This window comes from Canis lupus, chromosome X (genome assembly GCF_003254725.2).
Source record: "Canis lupus dingo isolate Sandy chromosome X, ASM325472v2, whole genome shotgun sequence".
NCBI lineage: Eukaryota > Metazoa > Chordata > Mammalia > Carnivora > Canidae > Canis > Canis lupus.
In genome coordinates, this window is record NC_064281.1 from 11,709,453 (window position 1) to 11,731,454 (window position 22,002).

At 45.0% G+C, this 22,002-nt stretch overlaps 1 protein-coding gene across 4 annotated transcripts in view; it reads left to right on the top strand.

The window, feature by feature from the left end:
* Positions 1–1,627: 1,627 nt before the first annotated feature.
* The window catches only part of BMX (BMX non-receptor tyrosine kinase), a 52,418-nt gene continuing 32,043 nt past the window's right edge, over positions 1,628–22,002 (top strand). Inside the window, exons 1-7 of one of the 4 annotated variants that reach the window (XM_035711334.2) lie at positions 1,634–1,870; positions 6,870–7,003; positions 7,877–8,023; positions 9,012–9,116; positions 11,503–11,584; positions 16,206–16,325; positions 19,216–19,280. In XM_035711334.2, coding sequence (XP_035567227.1) covers positions 7,886–8,023; positions 9,012–9,116; positions 11,503–11,584; positions 16,206–16,325; positions 19,216–19,280 — 510 coding nt within the window. In that variant the 5' untranslated portion in view covers positions 1,634–1,870; positions 6,870–7,003; positions 7,877–7,885. Of the gene's footprint in view, positions 1,871–6,869; positions 7,004–7,876; positions 8,024–9,011; positions 9,117–11,502; positions 11,585–16,205; positions 16,326–19,215; positions 19,281–22,002 lie in introns of all 4 variants that reach the window. The other 3 variants (XM_035711335.2, XM_025437116.3, XM_025437113.3) reach the window with 3 other exon arrangements.

Consider the following 22,002-nt stretch of genomic DNA (forward strand, 5'->3'; position numbering starts at 1 on the left):
AGATGAGCGCTACTCCTCCCAAGTGGACAAGCTTGTTTACCTCAGGAAGTCGAATTATCTCCTGCATCCCTGCAGAAGCTCATCGCCTGTTAACGACTTGCGTGAACAAGCTTTAGGGAACATTCCTAAGGGTCTCACCGGGTACAGGTGACCATGTAGGCTATAACTGGAACAAATTAAATCATGTGATCGAAGCAGCAGGTTGCCAACAACGGGTTAGAATCACACTGAAGGCACGGAAAATGCCTTCCAGAGCCAAGGGAAGGTTGGGGCGAAGCGGCCGAGGAAGGGAATGAATGGAGTAAGTCAATAAATCTATGACACTTGACTCGGAGGAAGCCACCCCTCCCTGCTGCCCTGGAGTCTCTCAAGGCCCCAGAAGGGATGGGGATCCTAAGAGACTGTGCCCAGGTGTTTCCAGGGCGCTACCACTACCTCCTTCCCCACCCCGAAATTGACAGTCCCTTCTAGAATTGGTCTCCTGCCAGGGGACCATGTTTAAACAGTGGAGTTAAATACACATCGCAGAGCGTAGCATCAACCCATGTGGCCAAGTAGCGGCGCCACGGTCCTCGGCTTCACCCCGAGTTTCTGGCATGACTGCCTACTGCCTTCCCAGAGCCCGAAGAGCTACTGGGGCTCCAGCCGCGACTCATTTGCTCTCAGGGTGTAAGCTCCCCTCTTGCGAATTCTTCCGAAGGGCTCTTTGCCCCTTCCCGAACCACGCGGGTTTCAAGCAGAAACGTCAACAGCGCCTCGGCCAAGCTGTTTTCCACGCGCTCTACTCAGCTAGACCTTCCCTTGGGGTTCTCTGCCTGCAGCCGACAGAAGGCCCTGGAAGGTGCGGGCTGCCCCTGCCCGGCCTACTACGGTCTGCAGCCCCTCGCGGAGCCCTTGGCACATGGTAGGTTCTGGGCAGGACGCGTCCGCTCAACAGACCACCCCTTGGAGAGTCGGTAGCTTCGCTCCCCGCGGCCAGCCCAAGATTTCATCACCCCATAGATGTTTCCAAATAGGCTCACGTAGCCGACCACGTGTGAGTTGATACGGCGTGTCCCTGCATAGCAGAGGGATGATGGGGGGGGCGGTTGGCGGTGGAGAGCAGAGCCTCGAAGAACTCAGTAGATGTATTACAGATGGCCCGTCAGTGGGGACCGGAGAGGAGGGTGGCACGAGGAGGGCCAAGAGAGGTCATACTGTCCTGACGATGTCCAGGGACTCACGCTCCTTCACCGCAATCTGGGTGCCTGGCACGTTAGCCAGAGCGATCCCTTTTCCACTTGGGGACTCCCTGAATAATTGTCCCATGTGTTCCTTTTCGGGCACACTGCCGTCCTTCTCTGCCACCCCCCCGGCCCCCCTCCGGCCAGCGGTGAGCTGCAGTGTTCATTGCTTATTCTCTGCGCTCTTTGGCGTTACCTCATGGTTTCCTGGCTCGTGGGAGAAGTCAGCGTCAGAAGCGGGCTTTTGCCGAGCTCGTTTCTTGTCCTTCCCAGCGCAGAGCTCTCTAAACAAAGGCAGGGTTATCGCACGAACCCGAGGGCTGCCCGGGAAAAGCAGGCGCTGTGGTTATCAAAATTGGAACCTTTATGAAACACGCTTTTGTCTCCGTTTGTGTTGCATTCAATCAGATCAACAAGTGTTGGCTAAGTGCTGAGCGTGGTTTCCTGTGGGATTGTGTAAGGCCCTTGCAGGACAATAAACGTTTTGGGGGCACTGAGTAATGTAGCCATTTCGGACCCAGCCGCCGGGAAAATGTGAGACGGTCCGCTGCCGCTGGAAGGAAGGAGGGCAGCCGCGCCTGTGTGCGTGCAAGAGCAGACTGACCCCTCGGCGGTGGACCCCCGGCGGCCGATCGAGAGCCACAATGGTGCGTTGCAGCGGCAGGTGGCCACACGAGGTCATAGCCGACAGGCTGACAGGTTCAGAGTGATGCATATGACGTTGCTGGGGCTCCTCCGGGGACTTTGGATGAGACCGTGTAATTGGGAGGCCCGCTGCGGTTTTACTGTCACCCCCCCACCCCCACCCCAGCTCAAAATCTCGTTCAGGGGAGCTGTCAGGTGGTGTGTACACGGCCGTGGGCTCCAGCCAGCCCCGGGTGCTTCCTCTGCTGGCTTTCTCCGTACTACTCTGCAGGCATTGCCCCTCCGTGACTTTGCATGTTGGCTTCCTAACTGCTTCCGAAAAGCCAGAGAAGTGTCATTCTGACCCTCTTTTATTTACCTGGGTTTTTATGCTGTTCGTTTCACTACGAGTGCTCGTTCTCAGGTTCCTGAAGTCTTCCAGAGTCTGGGGTTTCGGGGTGGGGGTGGATTTTAGGTGGTGATGGGAAGATGGGGCAGGTGAGCCTTTCGGTTACGGTCACGGCCAGATACCTTAGAAAATTCTTGCAGCCCACGGTAATTTCACTGGGTTTAAGAAGTAGTACAAGGGTATCGTGGTCTAGGGCAGGGCTTTCCAAGCTCTCATGAGCACGTGAGGTGCCTGGGGACCTCGCCAAAATGCAGATTCCGATGCACCAGGTCTGGGGGGGAACTGAGGGTCTGCGTGTCTCTCGAGCTCCCGGGCCACGCTGATACTCCAGTCCACGGACCACTCCTGCAGTAGCAGCCACGTATCACTGATTTGCAAAAAACCTAGTGGCACAAAAACACAGGCAGGAAGGGGCTGCTTCAACCTGATTCTAAGGAAAGCAGTCCCAGGATTGAAAGCTTGTACCAGACGCACAGGGCAGGTGCTTGCTGACAAGAGAGTGCGTGGGGCATCTTCCTGCCTCCCGTGATCGCCCATCCCCAGGACCCGGGTAAGAGGGGTGAAGACTGAAATATTATCCTCGAGGGTCATTTCATCATCTTGAGTTTTTAACTTTTCCTATGGTCCTTTTTTTTTTTTTTTTTTTTGACTTTACCTATGGAGTGATGAGGGGAAGGGGTATAGAATTTGGGAACATCTGCGAGCGTGCTGGGCATCCTACTGCCATCTTCTCTTGACTCCTCAGAACCCCTCCAGGTGGTTACTATTTTCCTCCCTTTACAGATGGGGAAGCTGGGCTTTAGCAGGGCTGAGTGACATGCCGGGGTGCACAGAGATGGAACAGGGATTTGAACCCACCATCTTGGTGCTTTTGCCCACACCAGCCTGTATCACCCAAAGCAGTGCTGTGTGTTACTAATTCAGCATAAGGAATTAGGACATGGATTTATCACTTGTTGCTTTTTTCCTAACCGCCCCATAAGGTGACTGAATTAGGACATACCCCACAGGATGGTGTGTGTGTGGGGGGGTGGCCTACCCCTCCCCCCCGCTGGAGTAAATGAATGCATATTTTTAAGGTGCTTTAAATAGTGCCCGGCACAAGGCAAGTCTTCCTTAAATGTCAGCTAGGATCATTATTGCTACCATCACTCATATCCTTCAAGACCTAGTTTTAACACCCTTCCTTCCATAATGTCTTTCTTGATTATCTTAAGAAAAAAGAAACAACTCTCCTTCCCTGGGCCTTTCGGGGCAAAGAGAACATGGACTCTGCTCTAACATTCGAGTTGTTTCTTTCCCCCCTCTTCTTTTTCAATCGTGGTTCAGCGCCCAGGGCGCACCCAGAACGTTTACATAAGCTTTCTCATTCAAGCCCCAGAAAGTGAGAGAGCTGTATAACCCATCTTATCTTACAGATCCGGAAAATTGAAGCTTAGCGCAGGGAAGGGGCTCGATCGGGGTGACCCAGCTCCCAAATGACAGTCGTGTAAAGTCCGCCACGCCTTCTGAGTCCACCCTCCACCCCCAGCCTCCGCCCCTCCAGCCACCCTGCACGTTAATTAGGTATGAGACCCATCTCTCGGGTCTGCTCCTTGTCACCCGGGCAGTGGAGAGCTGATCCTCTCGGTTCTGGAACCACTCACTCGAGGTCCGGCCCGCCGCGGGCTCAGAATCGAGTGTGCTGGGCCTGCAGGGTTGAACTCCTTGCTCTCCTGGTCACGCTTCCTTACGGATGCTCACCGATCCTGGTGATTCCAAGTCGTGTTAATTTAGCATTCACCTTTTACGTATGTGATAGGTTACCTGATGGTTGCTGGCATCCTTAGAGAAAATGCTATATTGGTCTCTTTTTTAAAACCTAAAATTTGTTTAAAGATTATTTATTTATGTATTTGAGAAAAAGGGGGGGGGGAGCACGCACGAGCAGGGGGCGGGGCAGAGGGGGAGGGAGAAGCAGGTTCCCAGATGAGCAAGGAGCCCAACCACCGAGCCGGGGGCTCGATCTCAGGACCCCGGGATCATGACCTGAGCCGAAAGCAGATGCTTACTCGAGTGAGCCCCCCAGGCGCCTCTACTATATCGATTTCTGCCAGTTTTTTTTGTTTTGTTTTGTTTCTTTGTTTTTGCCTCCCCTCACTTTAATCTCCTTCTAGTTTCATGTGCTTATGGAAATGGGCAGCCCGCCTATTTGGTAAGCAAATTGATGTGCCTGTTTCATGTAGACGGTAATGTGAGAGCCCAGCCAAATTCTGCCAACTTCTCTATGGAAATAGATTTCTGGCTAATACCACCAGCTTTAGGATCTCATTTCATTTCAAAAGTTTTGTGTGGGTTTTTTTTTTTTTTGGTTCTGTTTTGTTTTTATCTTCCCACTGAGTATTCCTTAGGCATGGGTAGGCAGAGCCGAATTTGCTAGCTGTTGGACAGGCATTTGACTCAACAGTGGAGCCTGTTGACTTATTGTCCTAATACAGGGAGGAAATATTATGTTTCTAAAAATTAAGCATCACCAATTACCTCTTCCTGTACCAGGGGAGACCTTAAGAATGCCTTCAGTTTAGAATCTAGGCTGATGTAGCAGAAGAGAGAAGTACAAGGAAGGGAGAGAAGCAAACAGAGGTAGAAAGGCTGGAGCCAGGTACTGTCTTAGAAGAAACTGATCTGGACGAGACAAAACGTGAGTCATCAAAACGGTGTTCTTCAAGTTTGTTAGGAAGCTCCGGGGTCCAGCTGAGGGAGTAGAAGTTTGAAGGTCTCCAAAGACATGTGTGTGTTACATGAGAACAGGGGCGCCTGGGTGGCTCAGTGGGTTCAGCATCTGCCTTTGGCTCAGGTCATGACCCCAGGGGCCTGGGATCAAGCCTCACATTGGGCTCCTTGTTCAGCAGGGTACCTGCTTCTCCCTCTGCCTCTGTCTGCTGCTCCCCCTGCTCGAGCTCTCTTTCAAATAAATATTTTTTAAAAAGGCGGGACTTTGGAATGAACAACTTTATTGAAATTTGACAGATTATATCGCATCGGATGCAACAACATGCATAAAGCCCTGGAGACTTACAAGAAAATGTGCTCAAGGACTTGCTACTTTTCCTGTCTGGCCAATGTTCTTCCCTTTAATATACAGAAGCAACTTTGTGAATTTCATTTGTCAACAGTTTCTATGACTCACCAGATTAATTTTTAGATAAAATCCCCCCAAATCTTTAATGCAATGAATATAAATGTTCTATAAACAGAAGTGTGTGTATGATCATGCGGTACTGGGACAGTTTGCTTACTATCTGGGACGTTAGGATTTGCATTTTTTAAAACGGTGCTTTTAACGTTATGAGTTTATTCAGTACCTGACAAAGTTTTGAAGAGTAAACTTTCTTTTTCTTCTTTTCTTTTTGAAAAGTAAACTTTCTATTCAACTAACCAGATCTATTTAACTAGCATTCCGCTTTGAGGAGTCCTGTTCTAGCAGTGGATATAAAAGACGTTTGATAAAAGTTTTCACAGTTTTCTTTATACCCTTTGTTAGTAAAATTTTTAAATGCAGGGATGTAAAAGACAAAAGTATCTTAAAACTTACCACAAGTGCCCAATGTGGTATGGCTCCCCAAAGGGGAATGTACCTCAAAAAAACTAGACCCTCCACAGTTTCAGTAAGTCTTCAAGGAAATTCTCTTCCGGCCATAGACTTTGGATGTAGAAAATCATCTTCTCTGAACAGGCGCATTTGTAGAGTTTCTAACGAAGACGTGTTACCTGACTTCCCAGATCCTGCTGGGTTTACCTAAGCCCCCCAGCCTCTGCCCATCTTTGAGTCTGGAGGCCAAGAAACCAGTGACCACGACAAATAGCACCCACTGTGCTCAAAAGAAATCCATTCTACTTTCCCAAAGGATTTATCCTTTTTTTCCTAGATAAAACAATATTCAAAACAAAAAGTAATGGATAAGATTTGTAATGGATAAGATCTCCATTACTTCTGCCTCTAAATCAAATGATGCCCTTGGAGAACATTTGAGTCACTTCATCTGTATAAATAATGAACATAAGCTGATTTTCTTGATTCCTGTTTCTAGAATGTTATGGTCTACATCAGGAGGGAAGCTGGCTGGACTTGACCATGGTTTATCCAATGTGTCTCCCTTCCCTCCCACTTCCCTGCCATTGTAGGCCTGTCACGCTCAAGGCCAGTGAGAAGTGACTTTTAGTGATTGGACAGGTTCACGTACCCTCCCACCCGCATCCACACAGAGCAACGCCTATGTGGATGCTTCCGGATGGAGAGTGATAAATAGGATGCAAATATCTTCTTTGTAATGCATGATCCTGGCATAGCCAGAGGGAATATGAGTACCTCAGAGCAGCAACTTTTGGCTTAGAGCTTGAGAGTTGAAGTTAAGGACCCATAAGCAAACTCCAGCTGATCCTGATTGAATGCAAGGTGAGTAAAGTTAATGACATTCAGATTATCAGTAAACAAAGAGAGGTAGAAATTATTGAACATCTGACTGCTAGTACTCATGTGATTTCACAAAGTGAAGAAGAACATAGGAAAGTTTCTCTCTTGTGACCTACCAATTAACATTCCTTTTTTTTTTAACATTACTTTTCCTTTCCAGACTTAATATCGAACTGAGGGTTGAAGCGACAGTCTTAGTAGAACCAGAAAATTGATGGACTTATTTTCTAGAGATACCTTAAGCTTTAATGTTTTCCATGGCTCTGGAAGGAAAAGCAAGAGTGTTCTTGTTTTGTAAGGCGCCAATTTTTTTTTCAATTCTTTAAAACGGATGTCGATAGCATTTTTAAATGTTCTGTGCTCAGAAATATTGAAAAGTATACTCGTGTCCTTTATGTTAAAGATCTGATCACGATCAGGAACTGTGGGTATCACTTACAATGATAGCAGAGTCTCACAGTGGTCTGGAGGATTTGGTCAGACAGCCAGACACATTAGTGGAGAGAAATTTGTTGATCAGTCCCTTCAGATATAGTGAGCTGTCTGGAGTTCAAATATTTCAAAGTTTGATCATATATAATCTGATTCAACAAATGCCTATAGAATGTTTAAGGAATAAGGAGAATTTCGATAAGGTGGTCTGGAGGGTAGTGCAAAGATGGTGAATTTATGATCCAAAGTGGGAGGCGAGTAAAAATACATAAGATGCTGTAAACAAATCAACACTATTTATAAAAGTCAGAGCTGGGCCACCTGGGTGGCTCAGTGGTTGAGCGTCTGCCTTTGGTTCAGGATGTGATCCCCCGGGTCCTAGGATTGAGTCCCACATAGGGCTCCCCGGGGTAGGTGGCGGGGGGCGGGGGGGGAGCCTGCTTCTCCCTCTGCCTGTGTCTCTGCCTCTGTGTGTGTGTGTGTCTCTCATGAATAAATAAATAAAATCTTTAAAAAAAAAATCAGAGCCAAGGCTGTAGGAATAAAATACAGATGTAAGTGTTGTTAAGAATCTGCTTAGTTAAAATTTCCTCTCTAACTCTAAATCTGATTTTTAAGAATTATATTATTTAGATTATCCCTGAATGAGAAATAGTTGACTAAAAATTCTGAAGGCTAAAAGAGAATGTAGCTAGGTGCCGCAAACACTCATTCTCATTATTTTATTTGATTTAGGACGACAATATGGACACAAAATCCATTCTAGAAGAACTTCTTCTCAAAAGGTCACAGCAAAAAAAGAAAATGTCGCCAAGCAATTACAAAGAGAGGCTTTTTGTTTTAACCAAAACAAATCTCTCCTACTATGAATATGACAAAATGGTGAGACCCTACTTGTTCCATTGTTTTTGTACTATTTATTTTTCTTGAGTCTCCACAAAGTGCTGAATTACAGTGAAACAATGTCAGGTTTCTTAGCTCACACAGTAAAGATCAACCTGCCTTCACTTATTACATTGTCTTTTCTTAACGAAGGTAGGATTAATTCAAGATAAAAGGTTTTACAATATTGGCTAACTTTACTAAGGCAATTTGTAACTTTAGAACACTGGTTCTCGACTGAGGGTAATCTGGCCCCCGAGAGGGCATTTTTGGTTATCATAATTTGGAGGGGGGGGGTGTAGTGTGCTACTGGCATCTAGTGGGTAGAGGCCAGGGATGCTGCTAAGCCTCCTATAATGTACAGAACGGCCCCCATCACAAAGAGTTATCTGCCCCCAAATAGTGCTGAAGATAAGAAACACTGCCTTAACACCATGCTGGAAATCAAACTATTTCTATACAACTGAGAAATCTAGCAGAGTAGAAATCCTAAAATACTGTCCTAAAATTGAAACAAAATTAAAATGCTTTCTGGGGGGCTCAGTTGGTTAAGCCTCTGACTTGGGTCCAGATCTCAGGGTTGTGAGATCAAGCATGGCATCCAGCTCTGTGTTGGGCATGGAGCCTGCTTGGGATTCTCTCTCTCCCTCTCTCTGTCCTTCCCGACCCCTAAAAAAAATTTAAAAGATGCTTTCTGGAGTTAAATCCTGATTTTCCATAGACTAAGCACATGGCAGGTGATGGAAATATGTTTCAAGGTTATTAAAATAAAATTAATTGCTGCTTCTCGACTTGCTTTTGGAGGAGCATATTAGTTTGTGCCCACACTCGAAAATATATTCTGTTGCCACTGGGTTTTGACTCTGAAGGAATAATTGGAAGAATTCTCACATACCCATCCCATCTCTCCATCTCCCTTACTTTACGCTTTTCTTTGTGTACCATTGTGCATCGCATTACGCATCTTATATTTTGGTTTTTAATTCAGAAAAGAGGCAGCAAAAAAGGATCAATTGAGATTAAGAAAATCAGATGTGTGGAGAAAGTAAATCTCGAGGAGCAGACCCCTGTGGAGAGACAGTACCCATTTCAGGTAAGTGGAGGGACAACATTCTATTGGATGGATGGCTTTTGTTTTAATATTTTCTATTACAAACTCAACATATTGGCAATAACTAAAGATGTTGCAAAATGATGAAGACAATGATAAGGCTTGGAACATTCCCAGATGGGAGTTGGGCATTTTCCTGAAATTCTATCTACCAATCTGCTTTCTCTAGGGGGAGAGAAAGAAAGAGGAGCAAGTAAGCCACAGTGGCCTGACTTGCCTTGGGGCCTGACAATCTCTTTCATCAAACATTGTGGAGCATTTCCAGGGGGCTGCAAGATAGAGGCACACCATATAAGGAATCAAATGCGTCCTCGTCCCCAAGGCATTTGCAGATCATTATAATGCAGTGAGGGTGAGTGTTAAGATGAAGGTCTGCAGAGGAGCCATGGTGCCCCCGGAAGCGGAAGTTCACTCCTCACTCGAAGAAGTCAGGACGATTATCTATGGGAGGTGACACTCGGGTTAGGAAGGACAAGTGTGGCCCAGCATAAACAGGAAGGGCAGTGAAACAGCAGAAGTCAGGGCGCTATAGGTGAAGTAGTGTGGCATGTTGGGAGAGCTCCAAGTCTCCTTAGGAATAAAGGGGCCCCGTGAGCAAGCAGACACAAGCCTGGAAAGGTAGGTGGGGCCACGTCATGAAAGGCTTTGCACAGCATACCGAGGAGTTTGCATTTTACCCTGAAGTATTTTAAGCAGGGGCATGGTGCAGAGTGTGCCTACAGTACCCTTTGGAAATGGCTTGATCTTGGGCACCTGGGTGGCTCAGAGGTTGAGCGTCTGCCTTTGGCTCGGGGCATGGTCCCGGGTCCCTGGGATTGAGTCCCCCATTGGGCTCCCTGCATGGAGCCTGCTTCTCCCTCTGTCTGTGTTGCTGCCTCTGTGTGTGTGTGTGTGTCCCTCATGAATAAGTAAATAATCTTTAAAAAAAGGAAATGGCTTGATCTAAGTCATGCCCTAGTTTTATCAAATCATTGATACTTATTTTTCTGATCTAAAGGCAGACGGACTGTCCCTCTGAGGGTCAGACAACCCAGTGTTAGTGGCTCGAGGGAACTGTGGTCAAAAATGAAATAAAGTCATCTGGTTGATGAATAATCCATACAATGTTTAAAAGTGAACATTGCCCAGTTGGAAGAAACCAGGGAGGGTTTCTTGAAAGTTGCTTCAAATTTGTATCATGGAAGCATGGAACACTCAGAAGAGCACAGGCTTTGGAAGCACACAGTGTCCTTAACCCCACAGCTTGGACTTGTGTTACCATAGGCAACACACTCAACCCTCTGAGTTTGTGCCTTCATTTGCAAAGCGGGCATAATCATACATATTTCACAGAGTTGAAATAGGACTAAGATCTTAAAGTATCTTGGAAAGAGCCCAAAAACTAGTAGATATTTAGTAAAGGGTCTGTATCGTTTACCCACAAAAACTGAGTAAGCTAGAGAAGGATCTGGGGAAGACGTTATAATGTTCTGACATTTAAACAAGCATCTTAAAGAAGAGAGAATGATTTCTGCTGGGGACTTCTTAGGGAGGGACATGACCCCAGGGAATGAAGTAACAGGGAGACATATTTTTACTCAGTATAAGCACCAACTATATAATGATCAGAATATACGGAAATTGCCAAGGATGGCATAATAATAGTAAAGGGCATTTCATCCCTAAAGATATTTTTTTTATTTTTTTTATTGGAGTTCAATTTGTCAACATATAGCATAACACCCAGTGCTCATCCCATCAAGTGCCCCCCTCAGTGCCCGTCACCCAGTCACCCCCACCCCCCACCCACCTCCCCTTCCACCACCCCTAGTTCGTTTCCCAGAGTTAGGAGTCTCTCATGTTCTGTCTCCCTTTCTGATATTTCCCACTCATTTTTTTCTCCTTTCCCCTTTATTCCCTTTCACTATTTTTTATATTCCCCAAATGAATGAGACCATATAATGTTTGTCCTTCTCCGATTGACTTATCATCCCTGAAGATATTTTTAAGGATAGACTATCAGGTAAACATTTTCCAATGGGCTATAAGTAGAGTCATGTGCTGGGTTGGTGGATGGACCAGAACACTCCTAAAACACCTGTAATATCTAACATTTTAGTCTTTATAATTCTCCATGGTCCAGGACACCCACGCTGGGACCTCAATGTTCACTGTTGGCAGATTTTCCCAAGTGTAGGAGTGTCTGCGATGAAACAAATTGAGAGGTGGAGGATAAAAATAACTAGATCTTTTTCATCTAATTCCAGACTGAATGCATATTTTATAAGCTAACTCAAGTTTTCTTCAGGGTACCAGAAAATTCGCAGTTACACTGGAGTGAACCATGGATGCAATTATATCTAAATGCACCCAACCTTTTCCTTTCCAGATTGTCTATAAAGATGGGCTTCTCTATGTCTATGCATCAAACGAAGAGAGCCGAAGCCAGTGGTTGAAAGCATTACAGAAAGGTAATTTTTAAAAGTACTAAAAGGGAGTCCTCAATTGAGTTCTGTTGAGGCTTGGCGGAGGAAGGATGTGGCAGTAAAAGGACCCACTGCCAAGAGAGAATCTGCTGATTTTCCTACCAACCTCAGAGAATGTGCCACGCTCATGCTCATTTTGCATTCTCATTGTCACGTGGAGCGAGCCTGTGGGTAGGATCCCCTTTCCTGCCCTGCACAGAGCTGGCTATTGTGCCTTCCAGCAGCGTGGAGGAAGCCAGACCACCTGCTCTCCATCCACTGTGCTTGTCTTTACCAGGGCAAAGTCTCTGTTCTCCTGGGGCTGGGTCAAGGCCTGTGGCTACCATACTTTGGCTATTCACAGAAAGTTCTAGCTAAGTACTAAGTACTTATCATCTGCCAACTACTGTGTCAAGTACTTAGTAAAACATTTCCTCAAGTAATCTTCTTGACAACTCAATAGAAAGGGGAAATATTATTCTCCCTTTTTCAGATAAGTGAAATTAAAGAGACACGGCCAGTGTCACGTACCTAATAGTGGAGAACTCATAATTCTACTACCCCAGCCGGGCTTTTTAACCAGGACGGTATAAATGCTAGGCAAAACCGGGGATTTAATGGAGCTTTTCCTCAGGGATTCCTCGGCTGCTCTGGTGACAAGCTGTGATAGGAGAGAGAACTTTGCTAGTAATTTGGCAACATGATGTTTCTCCCTGTGATATTCTTATTTGAAAGGAAGATAACTGTGTGAGGATAGTACAGAACTCGAATGGATGACTCTTCTGGTGGAATTTCAGATATTAAGCCCCCAGACAGGGTGAGGTTTTATTTTATTTCATGCTAAGTTTGAGATTAGGGTTCTTTCTCAGTATACTTCAAATTATACCCCTTTAGACAACCACATACTCCACTTTGATGCAAATACATCCTTTTTGTCACACATAGGGCTTCATTTTTCCTTTGCATGAAAGGGTTTAGCAACCTCTTCTGTAGGATAGTCAAGTGGTCCGGTGAGGGGAGAAGCCTCCCTCTTCCTGCTCCCAGCTTGCAGGAGTGAGAAGGGCATCCCTTGTAGAGACAGACAAATCTGCCTCCAAGTTCTGCTTTGCTGTGTCACCTAATAAAACCACCTCCCACCTCTGGATCTCAGTTTCCAGACCTATAAAATGAGAGGTCCCATTGCTTTCTCCCTAGAGTGATCATGAGCCACAAATGAATGACTCACATACATATTAAGGTATCCTACACACAAACGTGAGTCAGTGCGGTTACAGTGGGGCCTGTAGGATGAGCTCTCAGGTGCTGCTTCCCATTCAGGCTCCTCTGGGGGGATTTCCTGGGAGTAGTTGCTGTGTGGACACCTCCGGTGTGCAGATATGAATCATGGCCTAGAGTCCTCTGTGGGTCCTTCTGGAAGGATAGGTGGCAGGCAGGTTTGAGTGGGCCCTGGAGAGCTCAGGTAAAGGCACATAGAGCAAAAAAGGAGAGCAGAGGGAGAGAGAGGCACAGGTGAATCTCTTAGCCCCTCGTAAAACTTCAACCCAGTGAAGTCAGGGGGGACCCAGGCTGCCACGTTTCCAGGCTCTTGGGAAGGCTCTGAGCTTTTCTAGAAGCATCCCTTGCAAACTTCAGCACATGTTCTCCTGGCCAGAACTGTGTCTCATGGCCATCTCTACATGCAAGGGAGGCTGCACGACAGTATCTGGTTTTTCCAGCCTCTCTGCTGGGAAAAAGCAAGAGAGAAGGTGGGTGAGATTGGCTGCCAGCTTGAAGGAAACAGCTGTCAGGCTGGCCAACCAGCCGGCCGCAGGAAAACAAAGGAGTTTCCTCGCTTAAATCCTCTCCCCTATGAAGCCTTTTTCGTCTGCGATTTAGCTCGGGCATGATAAACTGAGCTGGCGTGGGAAGCACAGCGTTTTCCAGATGGTGGCCTATACCCAGGAGGTGTGGGCTGACGTCGTGAGGACTCGGGCGTGTGGGCCACCAGTTCTGAATCCAGCCGACCAGATGTGGCTAAAGCGTGTCCTCCTTTCCAAAACTGAGAACTGCAGCGGGTGCCCCAGGGAAGCTGGCACCTGTGCGTCGGATTATAGGACAGAAAGCTGGGGCCCGAGTCTCAGACGTGCTTCTTACCAGAGGCTTGTGAGCGCGAGCAGGTTACAGCACCTCTCTGCAGCTCACCTAGCTCTCTAAGTGCCCTGAAGACAATCCCAGGTCCCCGCAGGGCTGTCGAGTAGGTGAAACCGGAGGATATATGTGAGGGGACTACGTCAGCTCCTACACACACATCAATATATACGAGTTCCTCTTATTGTCATTATTAAATGGTGCGAGTGTCGCAATGTGGACTTTTGGACTTGGCTGGAAAAGAATTGGTTACCCAGGAAACGAAATTCATGTAGTAGGAAATAACAGGAATCCCGGCACGTGGGGAGCAGGAGCGCGAGTAATGCGCCCAAGGAATCGCAACGACCATTTGGGACCAGGGTCAGAAACCTTTTTTTTTTTTTAAGAATTTATTTATTTATTAAAGACAGAGAGAGAGAGAGAGAGAGAGAGAGAGAGAGAGGCAGAGACACAGGCAGAGGGAGAAGCAGGCTCCATGCAAGGAGCCCGACGTGGGACTCGATCCCGGGTCTCCAGGATCACACCCTGGGCTGAAAGCGGCGCTAAACCGCTGTGCCACCGGAGCTGCCCAAAACCCTGGTTTTCTAATCATAACTCCTTTTGCTTTTTTGTGACTTCTGTAATAATTTCCCTTTAGTTCCCATTAATATTTAGCTAAGTACTTTCATGCAGGTGCTTTCAGCTAAGCTGAGCTGAGCTAAACCAAGGGAATGGTAACACTCTAAGCCCACTGTTAATTGAACTTGTGCTCTGAGCCAAACGCTGTGCTGGATGCTTTACATACATTATGATTGGATCTGATCCAATGACCCAGCAGAGCAGTAATTATCTCCAAACACTTCCTTGAATCAGAGTTGGAAAGGAGGGGCAGAAGTCTCCTAGGATTAAAATAAAGAATCCTTAAGATGAGCATAAAATCCAGAAGAATTGAAGTCACACAGAGAATCAGTCCTCCCCACCTAGAGACTCTTCTTGAACTATTCTCTGCTGAGACCTTGTAGGCTTCTCTGCTGCATTTTGAGAGAAGCTAATTTGGTGTAGAAACAATATTCTACTCTAATATTAGAATTTCATTTCTTTGGGGGCGCCTGGGTGGCGCAGTTGATTGAGTGTTTGACTCTTGGATTTGGCTCAGGTTGTGATTTCGGGGTCATGGGGTCGGGATCCATGTTGGGCTCCATGCTTGGCTCAGGAGTCTGCTTGGGACTCTCTCTCCTTTGCCCTCTGCCCCGCCTGTGCCTTCCCCCAAAGTGAATGAATAAATCTTTTAAAAAATAATAGCATATTTGAAAAAAAATTCATTCTTTAAACATTGCCCTATTACCATTATTTTTTTCCATTATTTTTTTTAATATGCACATATATTCCTAGAAAAGTAGCCCCACAAACCATAGTGTAAATAAGTCAAAGTCACGAAAGACAAAGCAGAGATGAGGTTCAGTTCCAGATCAAGGGAAACTAGAAAACTAAAGGCCACGTGTGATTCTGTATTGCATCCCCAATCAGAAATAGTGAATGATTATCAAGGGTAATACTGGAACAGTTGGAAAAATTTTGAATATAAAATATTCAGCGACAGTGTTGTTTCAGTGTCAAATTTCCTGAATTGGATAATTGTATTATGGTTATGTAAGGGACTGTCCCTGCTAACAGAAGTCACATGCTGATGTGTTTATGAGTGACAGTGTTTAGGTCATGATATCTGCAACTTGTTCTGAAACGGTTAACAAAACATAATAATAATTTTTAAAAATTTTTAATAATAAATTTATTTTTATTGATGTTCAATTTGCCAACATACAGAATAACACCCAGTGCTCATCCCGTCAAGTGCCCCCCTCAGTGCCCGCCACCCAATCACCCCCACCCCCCGCCCTCCTCCCCTTCCACCACCCTTAGTTCATTTCCCAGAGTTTTTAATAATAATAATATGTATATATAGAGAGAAAGAGATAAAGCAAATATGGCAAATAGTTAAAAGTTGGTGAGTCTGGGTGAAGGGTATATGGACATTCATTGTACTATTCTTGAAACTCATCTGTGTGTTTGAAATGTTTCAAAATGAAGAGTGGAGGGAAGTACATGTTCATTCATATTCATTCGAAACTTCTCTTCTTGCTAAGATCTAGTCCTATCCTTCAGCCTCCTTCTATGACAAGAGAACAACATGTGCCCTGACCCGCTTACTTCCTTTACAGATGTATTTCTAGAACCCTAGATCACCAAGTTAATCTGTATATATGTTTTCTAGTTTCTTTTGTAACATTGATAGAAGTTACTTTGTTGTTCTCACTATATACCTGGGTAGACTTTTTTTTTTTTTTTTGGCTTATTTACTTCTGAGTGAAAGACTTATATCCTTTGGGAAACATTTGCTCTTAGCCTGGTGGCTGGCAAAATAAGGTTTTCATTGTTCTGTGATAACAGCACTTACTGAATGTGTTTCTTCTCTTGGGCCAACATTTGCTCATGCTGTGTTTTCTTCCTGCCTGGTCCCCAGAGATAAGGGGTAACCCCCACCTGCTGATCAAGTACCACAGTGGGTTCTTCGTGGATGGAAAGTTCCTGTGCTGCCAGCAGAGTTGCAAAGCGGCCCCAGGATGTACTCTCTGGGAAGCATGTAAGGTGACCCCTCCCCCTTTGTTGGGCAGGACCCTGGGTGGATGGTGCCCCATTAGGCAAACCTGCCAAACAGAACAGCTCACCCGCTGGGGAAAGGAAGATGTGTCAGATTGGTTGACATCATGAAAATCCAGCCTCAAAAATGCTCTCGGGCAAATGAAGTCTGATTCTAATAACAATATTAACATTTGCCATTCTTCTGTTTTATGAGAAATGTTTTTTTTAATTGGAATCATGAATCAAGCAAAGGGCTGTTTATTTCCTCTCATAATTTTTCCTGGCTTAAGATAGACTCCAAATGGGTAGAATGGGTGAACATATCACCATGGTTCATAACGTAAAATAAGAAACGAAAAAAATCAACATTCTTTTAAAAAAATATGTTAAAGGATAAAATTCAAATAACCCTTTTAATCACCGTATATACCAAGATGATGGACGACCAAGTTTTTAAAAAGACATATTTAAAGGGTTTACCTTTTGTACCCGTTTATTGATTTCTTTTTTTTTTAATATTTATTTTTTTTAATTTTTTTTAAAATTTTTATTTATCTATGATAGTCACAGAGAGAGAAAGAGAGAGAGGCAGAGACATAGGCAGAGGGAGAAGCAGGCTCCATGCACTGGGAGCCCGACGTGGGATTCGATCCCGGGTCTCCAGGATCGCGCCCTGGGCCAAAGGCAGGCGCCAAACCGCTGCGCCACCCAGGGATCCCCGTTTATTGATTTCTTAGTAACACCACAGAAGGTAGCGAAGGGTCTGCTTTAAGTGCAATCAGATTCTATCCGGAGTTATATTCCTAAGAATACCCGCCTGAAACTTCATCTTGGGACAGAGAAGAAGGCCCACTGAGTGGCTCTGCAAGGCTAATGGAAGGAAGGAATTAGGTTGTTTTCTGCTTGTGCCTTATAGGATCCCACCCATCTCTAGGATATTTACATGAGGTGGTCTTTTTTTCCAAGATTTTTAAAAAGATTTTATTTATTTATTAGAGAGAGAGAGAGAGAAAGAGAAAGTGCATGAGCAGGGGGAGGAAGAGAGGGAGAGGGACAAGCAGACTCCATACTGAACGTGGAGCCTGAGACAGGGCTTGATCCCATGACCCCGAGATCATGATCTGAGCCGAAATCGAGTCAAATGCTTGACTGACTGAGCCACCCAGGCACCCCATAAGTCAGTCTTATATATTTTAGAAGTTTATCATTGTTTAACAACATTAGGTTTTGAATAAATTAAAAAAGGAGAATTGATTCTGATAGCAGTTTTACCAGCCTTAACAAAATATGCTTGGATTACAACTTTAACAAATTGAATAAGATCAGTGGTGTGATATCACTCTAGGAACTGAAAAACACACAGGGACCTGAGCCGTTATTCAGATTCACCCCATTTTAGTATTGACACCTGACAGTCACATTGGTGGTATCACTAGTAATCTGACAACAAAAATCAATGAACAAATGTCCATTGTGTTTGTTTTCTTTCTTAATTAGGCTACACAATGAACACTTATTAATCTTAAGTATATTATGTTGCCCTTCATACTCACGAATTAGAGTGATTTAATGAACTATACAGAAATTACTGTGTATGGATCCTCCCTCCACTGTAAGGGGCTGAGGAATAATGTTTCCTTACGGCATTAATTCTTTCCCCCGATTACTCTGTCCATGATCTGGCATCATGAGCCAGCAGGCCAGAGTCTAGCTCCGACCCCCAACTCCCTGCGAGGAAGCAGGAAAAAAGGCCAGAGAGAGCACTACCTTGGGATCATCTTCCTAGGCTCTGTCTGGATGGCATCTGCCATATGCTCTGGGTGCAACAGGCTCTTCGCCAACCTCTGAGGAAAGCTATAGGTTTTGGAGGTGCTGTGGCCCCTGAGCAGCAATGATACTGTTTAATTAGCCAAGTATAACTTACTCCTCTGCTGAGTTTCAGGGCAGCCCGTGGGTACAGTTACTAGGAAGGAAATAGTTGAGAGTCTGCTTCTTTCTGTCTCTAAGATGCCCCGGGCCATTCCTTTTCCAGGATACATGACCTACAAGTAAGTTTACCATACACCCCAGTCTCATTCTGTAGCTGGTGACTTGACATAATTTTTAAAATCTTACTTATCCCTGTAAGAAATGTTCCAGTTTGGTTAGTAAACCATACGGTCACTCTACTTATAAGGCACCTAACGGCTTCACACTCATATCCTGGGCATCTATGTATATGTAGAAGTGGAAAGAGAAACCAACAATTATCATAAGAAATGGGAAAAACTATGGGATAGGTTTGCTCATTTATAAATCAGCTACTTATAAGCATCTTGTATGAGTCAATCAAAGAGGAATCAGACATGGATTCTGAACCCTAGCGACATAGGTACTACCCAACGAGGGCAGATATCTATATTTCAAATATAAGGTGGAAATGCGGTAAAATTAATAGTTTAGGGTTTTTTAAAAGATTTTATTTATTTATTCATGAGAGACAGAGAGAGAGAGAGAGAAAGAGAGAGAGAGGCAGAGACACAGGCAGAGGGAGAAGCAGGCTCCATGCTGGGAGCCCGACGTGGGACTCGATCCCGGGTCTCCAAGATCAGGCCCTGGGCGGAAGGCAGAGCTAAACCGCTGAGCCACCCGGGCTGCCCTAGTTTAGGGATTTAGAGGAACTTGAATTTTTTATCCATTTGGGAGGATATTGATAATCAAAGGCAGAGGACTAGAGTCTGAGTTGGGTGTTACAGAAGACAGCAACAAAATCACTCCAGATGCTGTGTCTAAATTCACTTCATCTGAAGCGTTGATCACATAAGCTAGTTCATTCGTCTGCTTCCTAACATTGGGTGTTTGCTTTGTTTTGTTTAAAGTCCCTTCTGATATTACTTGGTTTTGCTTTTCAGACGCTGATCTGCACATTACAACTCACGAAGAGAAACACAGAGTTCCCATCTTCCCAGACAGAGTGGTAAGTCAATATTAAAATATTCTTTGCAGGGGATCCCTGGGTGGCTCAGTGGTTTCGCACCTGCCTTTGGCCCAGTGCGTGATCCTGGAGTCCCGGGATCGAGTCCCGCGTCGGGCTCCCAGTATGGAGCCTGCTTCTCCCTCTGCCTGTTTCTCCTTCTGCCTGTGTCTCTTCCTCTCTCTCTCTCTATGTCTATCATAAATAAATAAATAAAAATAAATCTTAAAAAAAATAAAAATAAAATAAAATATTCTTTGCATAGTCAGGATATATTAAATAAACCAAGAGTTGCCAGGTTCAAGACTAGAAAATATGGGCTCCATTCAGACTGTTGAGCAGAGAGAGGGAAGATGTGAGCTACCACCGGTGGCAATGGCAGTATCAAATGTAAGTTCAAATATCACATAATTTGATCATTTTATATTGTTGTACTTAATAACTGGGCCTTTTCTAAACTGTAAGCACATAGTCACCGAAAAATGGGTGCACATGGGAGACTTCCAAGACCACCTCGTGTGAGTATCCCGGTGAAGGATGGGACTCCACAGGGCACAAGCAGAAAATAACCTAATTCTTTCCATCCACTATCCCTTCAAGGCCACTTGGTAGACTCTCCCTGAGATTGCTCTCAGATGCTCTCCAGTTGCTCTCAGATGAACCAAAATGTCCTGATTACTAGTAGTCATGAGAAGAACCTCTAAATTATCCCATCCAATATTATAATCATACGACTCCAAACATCCTTCCAAGTTACAACTCCACATAGCTCAGGTGTACATTGGCTGGCAGCCTGCTTTGCGGGGAGGGCCATAGAGAAGCTGAGATTCCTGACTTTTTTTGTGGTTGGGGCCCAGGAAGAGGGGGGTCTAATGAAAAACAGTCATTTGTGGCTGATCCCATCATGATTCTGGCAGGGGTGGCTTCTGGGTGAGACAATTTTCCAATGCTGATTCTTTGGCTTATGGGAAGTTTTTGTGGGTTTGCCACTAGAGTGCAGATCCAAATGTAGTTTTATAACAGAGGGGTTGTCTTGACCCTCAGCTCTTGGGTTTCTAGTCCTCACATTTCTGCTGGGTCAATTCACCCATCTTGGACAGAGTTCCTTTTGAGATGGCTCCCAGAACCTTCTCCCAAGGGTGGAGTTGGCCGACAGGAAAACAAACAAAACCTTGAATTCTCTGGTTAATAAAACTCTATGCGGCTCACTCTCACAGTACAGGCTGCTGCTCTGCTTTTGTTCTGCTCTCCTGGGTTTGCAGCCAGAGCCTCCTGCATTTAAGGCTTCCCAGGCAGGTATCAGCTTCCTCAAATCCCAGGGCACACATAAAGTGGCCTCCCAGTGATTCTCCAGAAGCTCTCCTAAAAGTTAAGGAGTGTCTCTACCCGTCCACTAGCTCTATGGTTGTCTTGGGTATTTATTTTCAGCTGCATACATTCACGTATACCTCTCTTTCTAAGTAAAAACCATATAATCTGTGTGAACCAACATGAAGGACAAAAAGAAATCCTTTATTAGAGTAGGTTAAATTGGGTCTCCCAAATTTCATGTTCTCACCAGAACCTCAAAATGTGACCTTAAAAAAATGTGACCTTATTTGGAAACAGGTTTTTGCAGATGTAATTAATTAAGGACGAAGATGAGATCATACTGGATTAGGATGTGTCCTTACAAGGCGAGGAGAGGACACAGGGAGATACACAGAGAAGAAGGCTGCTTAAGGACCTAGGCAGACCAAAAACCAAATAATCCAGTTAAGAAATGTGCAGAAGACATGAACAGACACTTTTCCAAAGAAGACATCCAGATGGCTAACAGACACATGGAAGATGCTCAACATCACTCATCATCAGGGAAATACAAATCAAAACCACAATGAGATACCCTCTCACACCTGTCAGAATGGCTAAAATTAACAACAGGAAACAACAGGTGTAGGCAAGGATGTGGAGAAAGGGGAACCCTCTCGCGCTGTTGATGGGAAGGCAAACTGATGCAACCACTCTGGAGAACAGAATGGAGGGTCCTCAAAAAGTTAAAAATAGAGCTACCCTATGATCCAGCAGTTGCACTACTAGTTATTTACCCAGAGGATACAAAAATACAGATCCGAAGGGGTGCATGCACCCCGATGTTTATAGCAGCGTTATCAACAGTAGGCAAACTATGGAGAGAGCCCAAATGTCCCTTGACTGATGAATGGATAAAGAAGATGTGGTATAATGTATACAATGGAACATTACTCAGCCAACAAAAGGAATGAAATCTTGCCATTTGTAGTGATGTGGACGGAGCTAGAGTGTATTATGCTAAGTGAAATAGGTCAGTGAAAGAAAGATAAATACCATATGATCTCACTCATGTGGAGTTTAAGAAAGAAAACAGATGAAAATATGGGAAGGGGGGAAAGAAAAAAGGAGAGACAGAAACAAGCCATAAGAGACTCTTAACGATAGAGAACAAGCTGAGAGTTGATGGAGGGAGGGGGTGGGGGATGGGCTAAATGGGGGATGGGGAAGAAGGAGGGCACTTGTGATGAGCGCTGAGGATTGTATGTAAGTGATGAATCACTGAATTCCACTCCAGAAACCAATATTGCATTGTATGTTCAATAACTAAAATTTAAAATAAATAAATAAAGACGTAGGCAGAGATTTGAGTTATGCTGCCACAAGCCAAAGAATGCTAGAACCACCAGGAGTTGGAAGAGGCAAACAAATATTC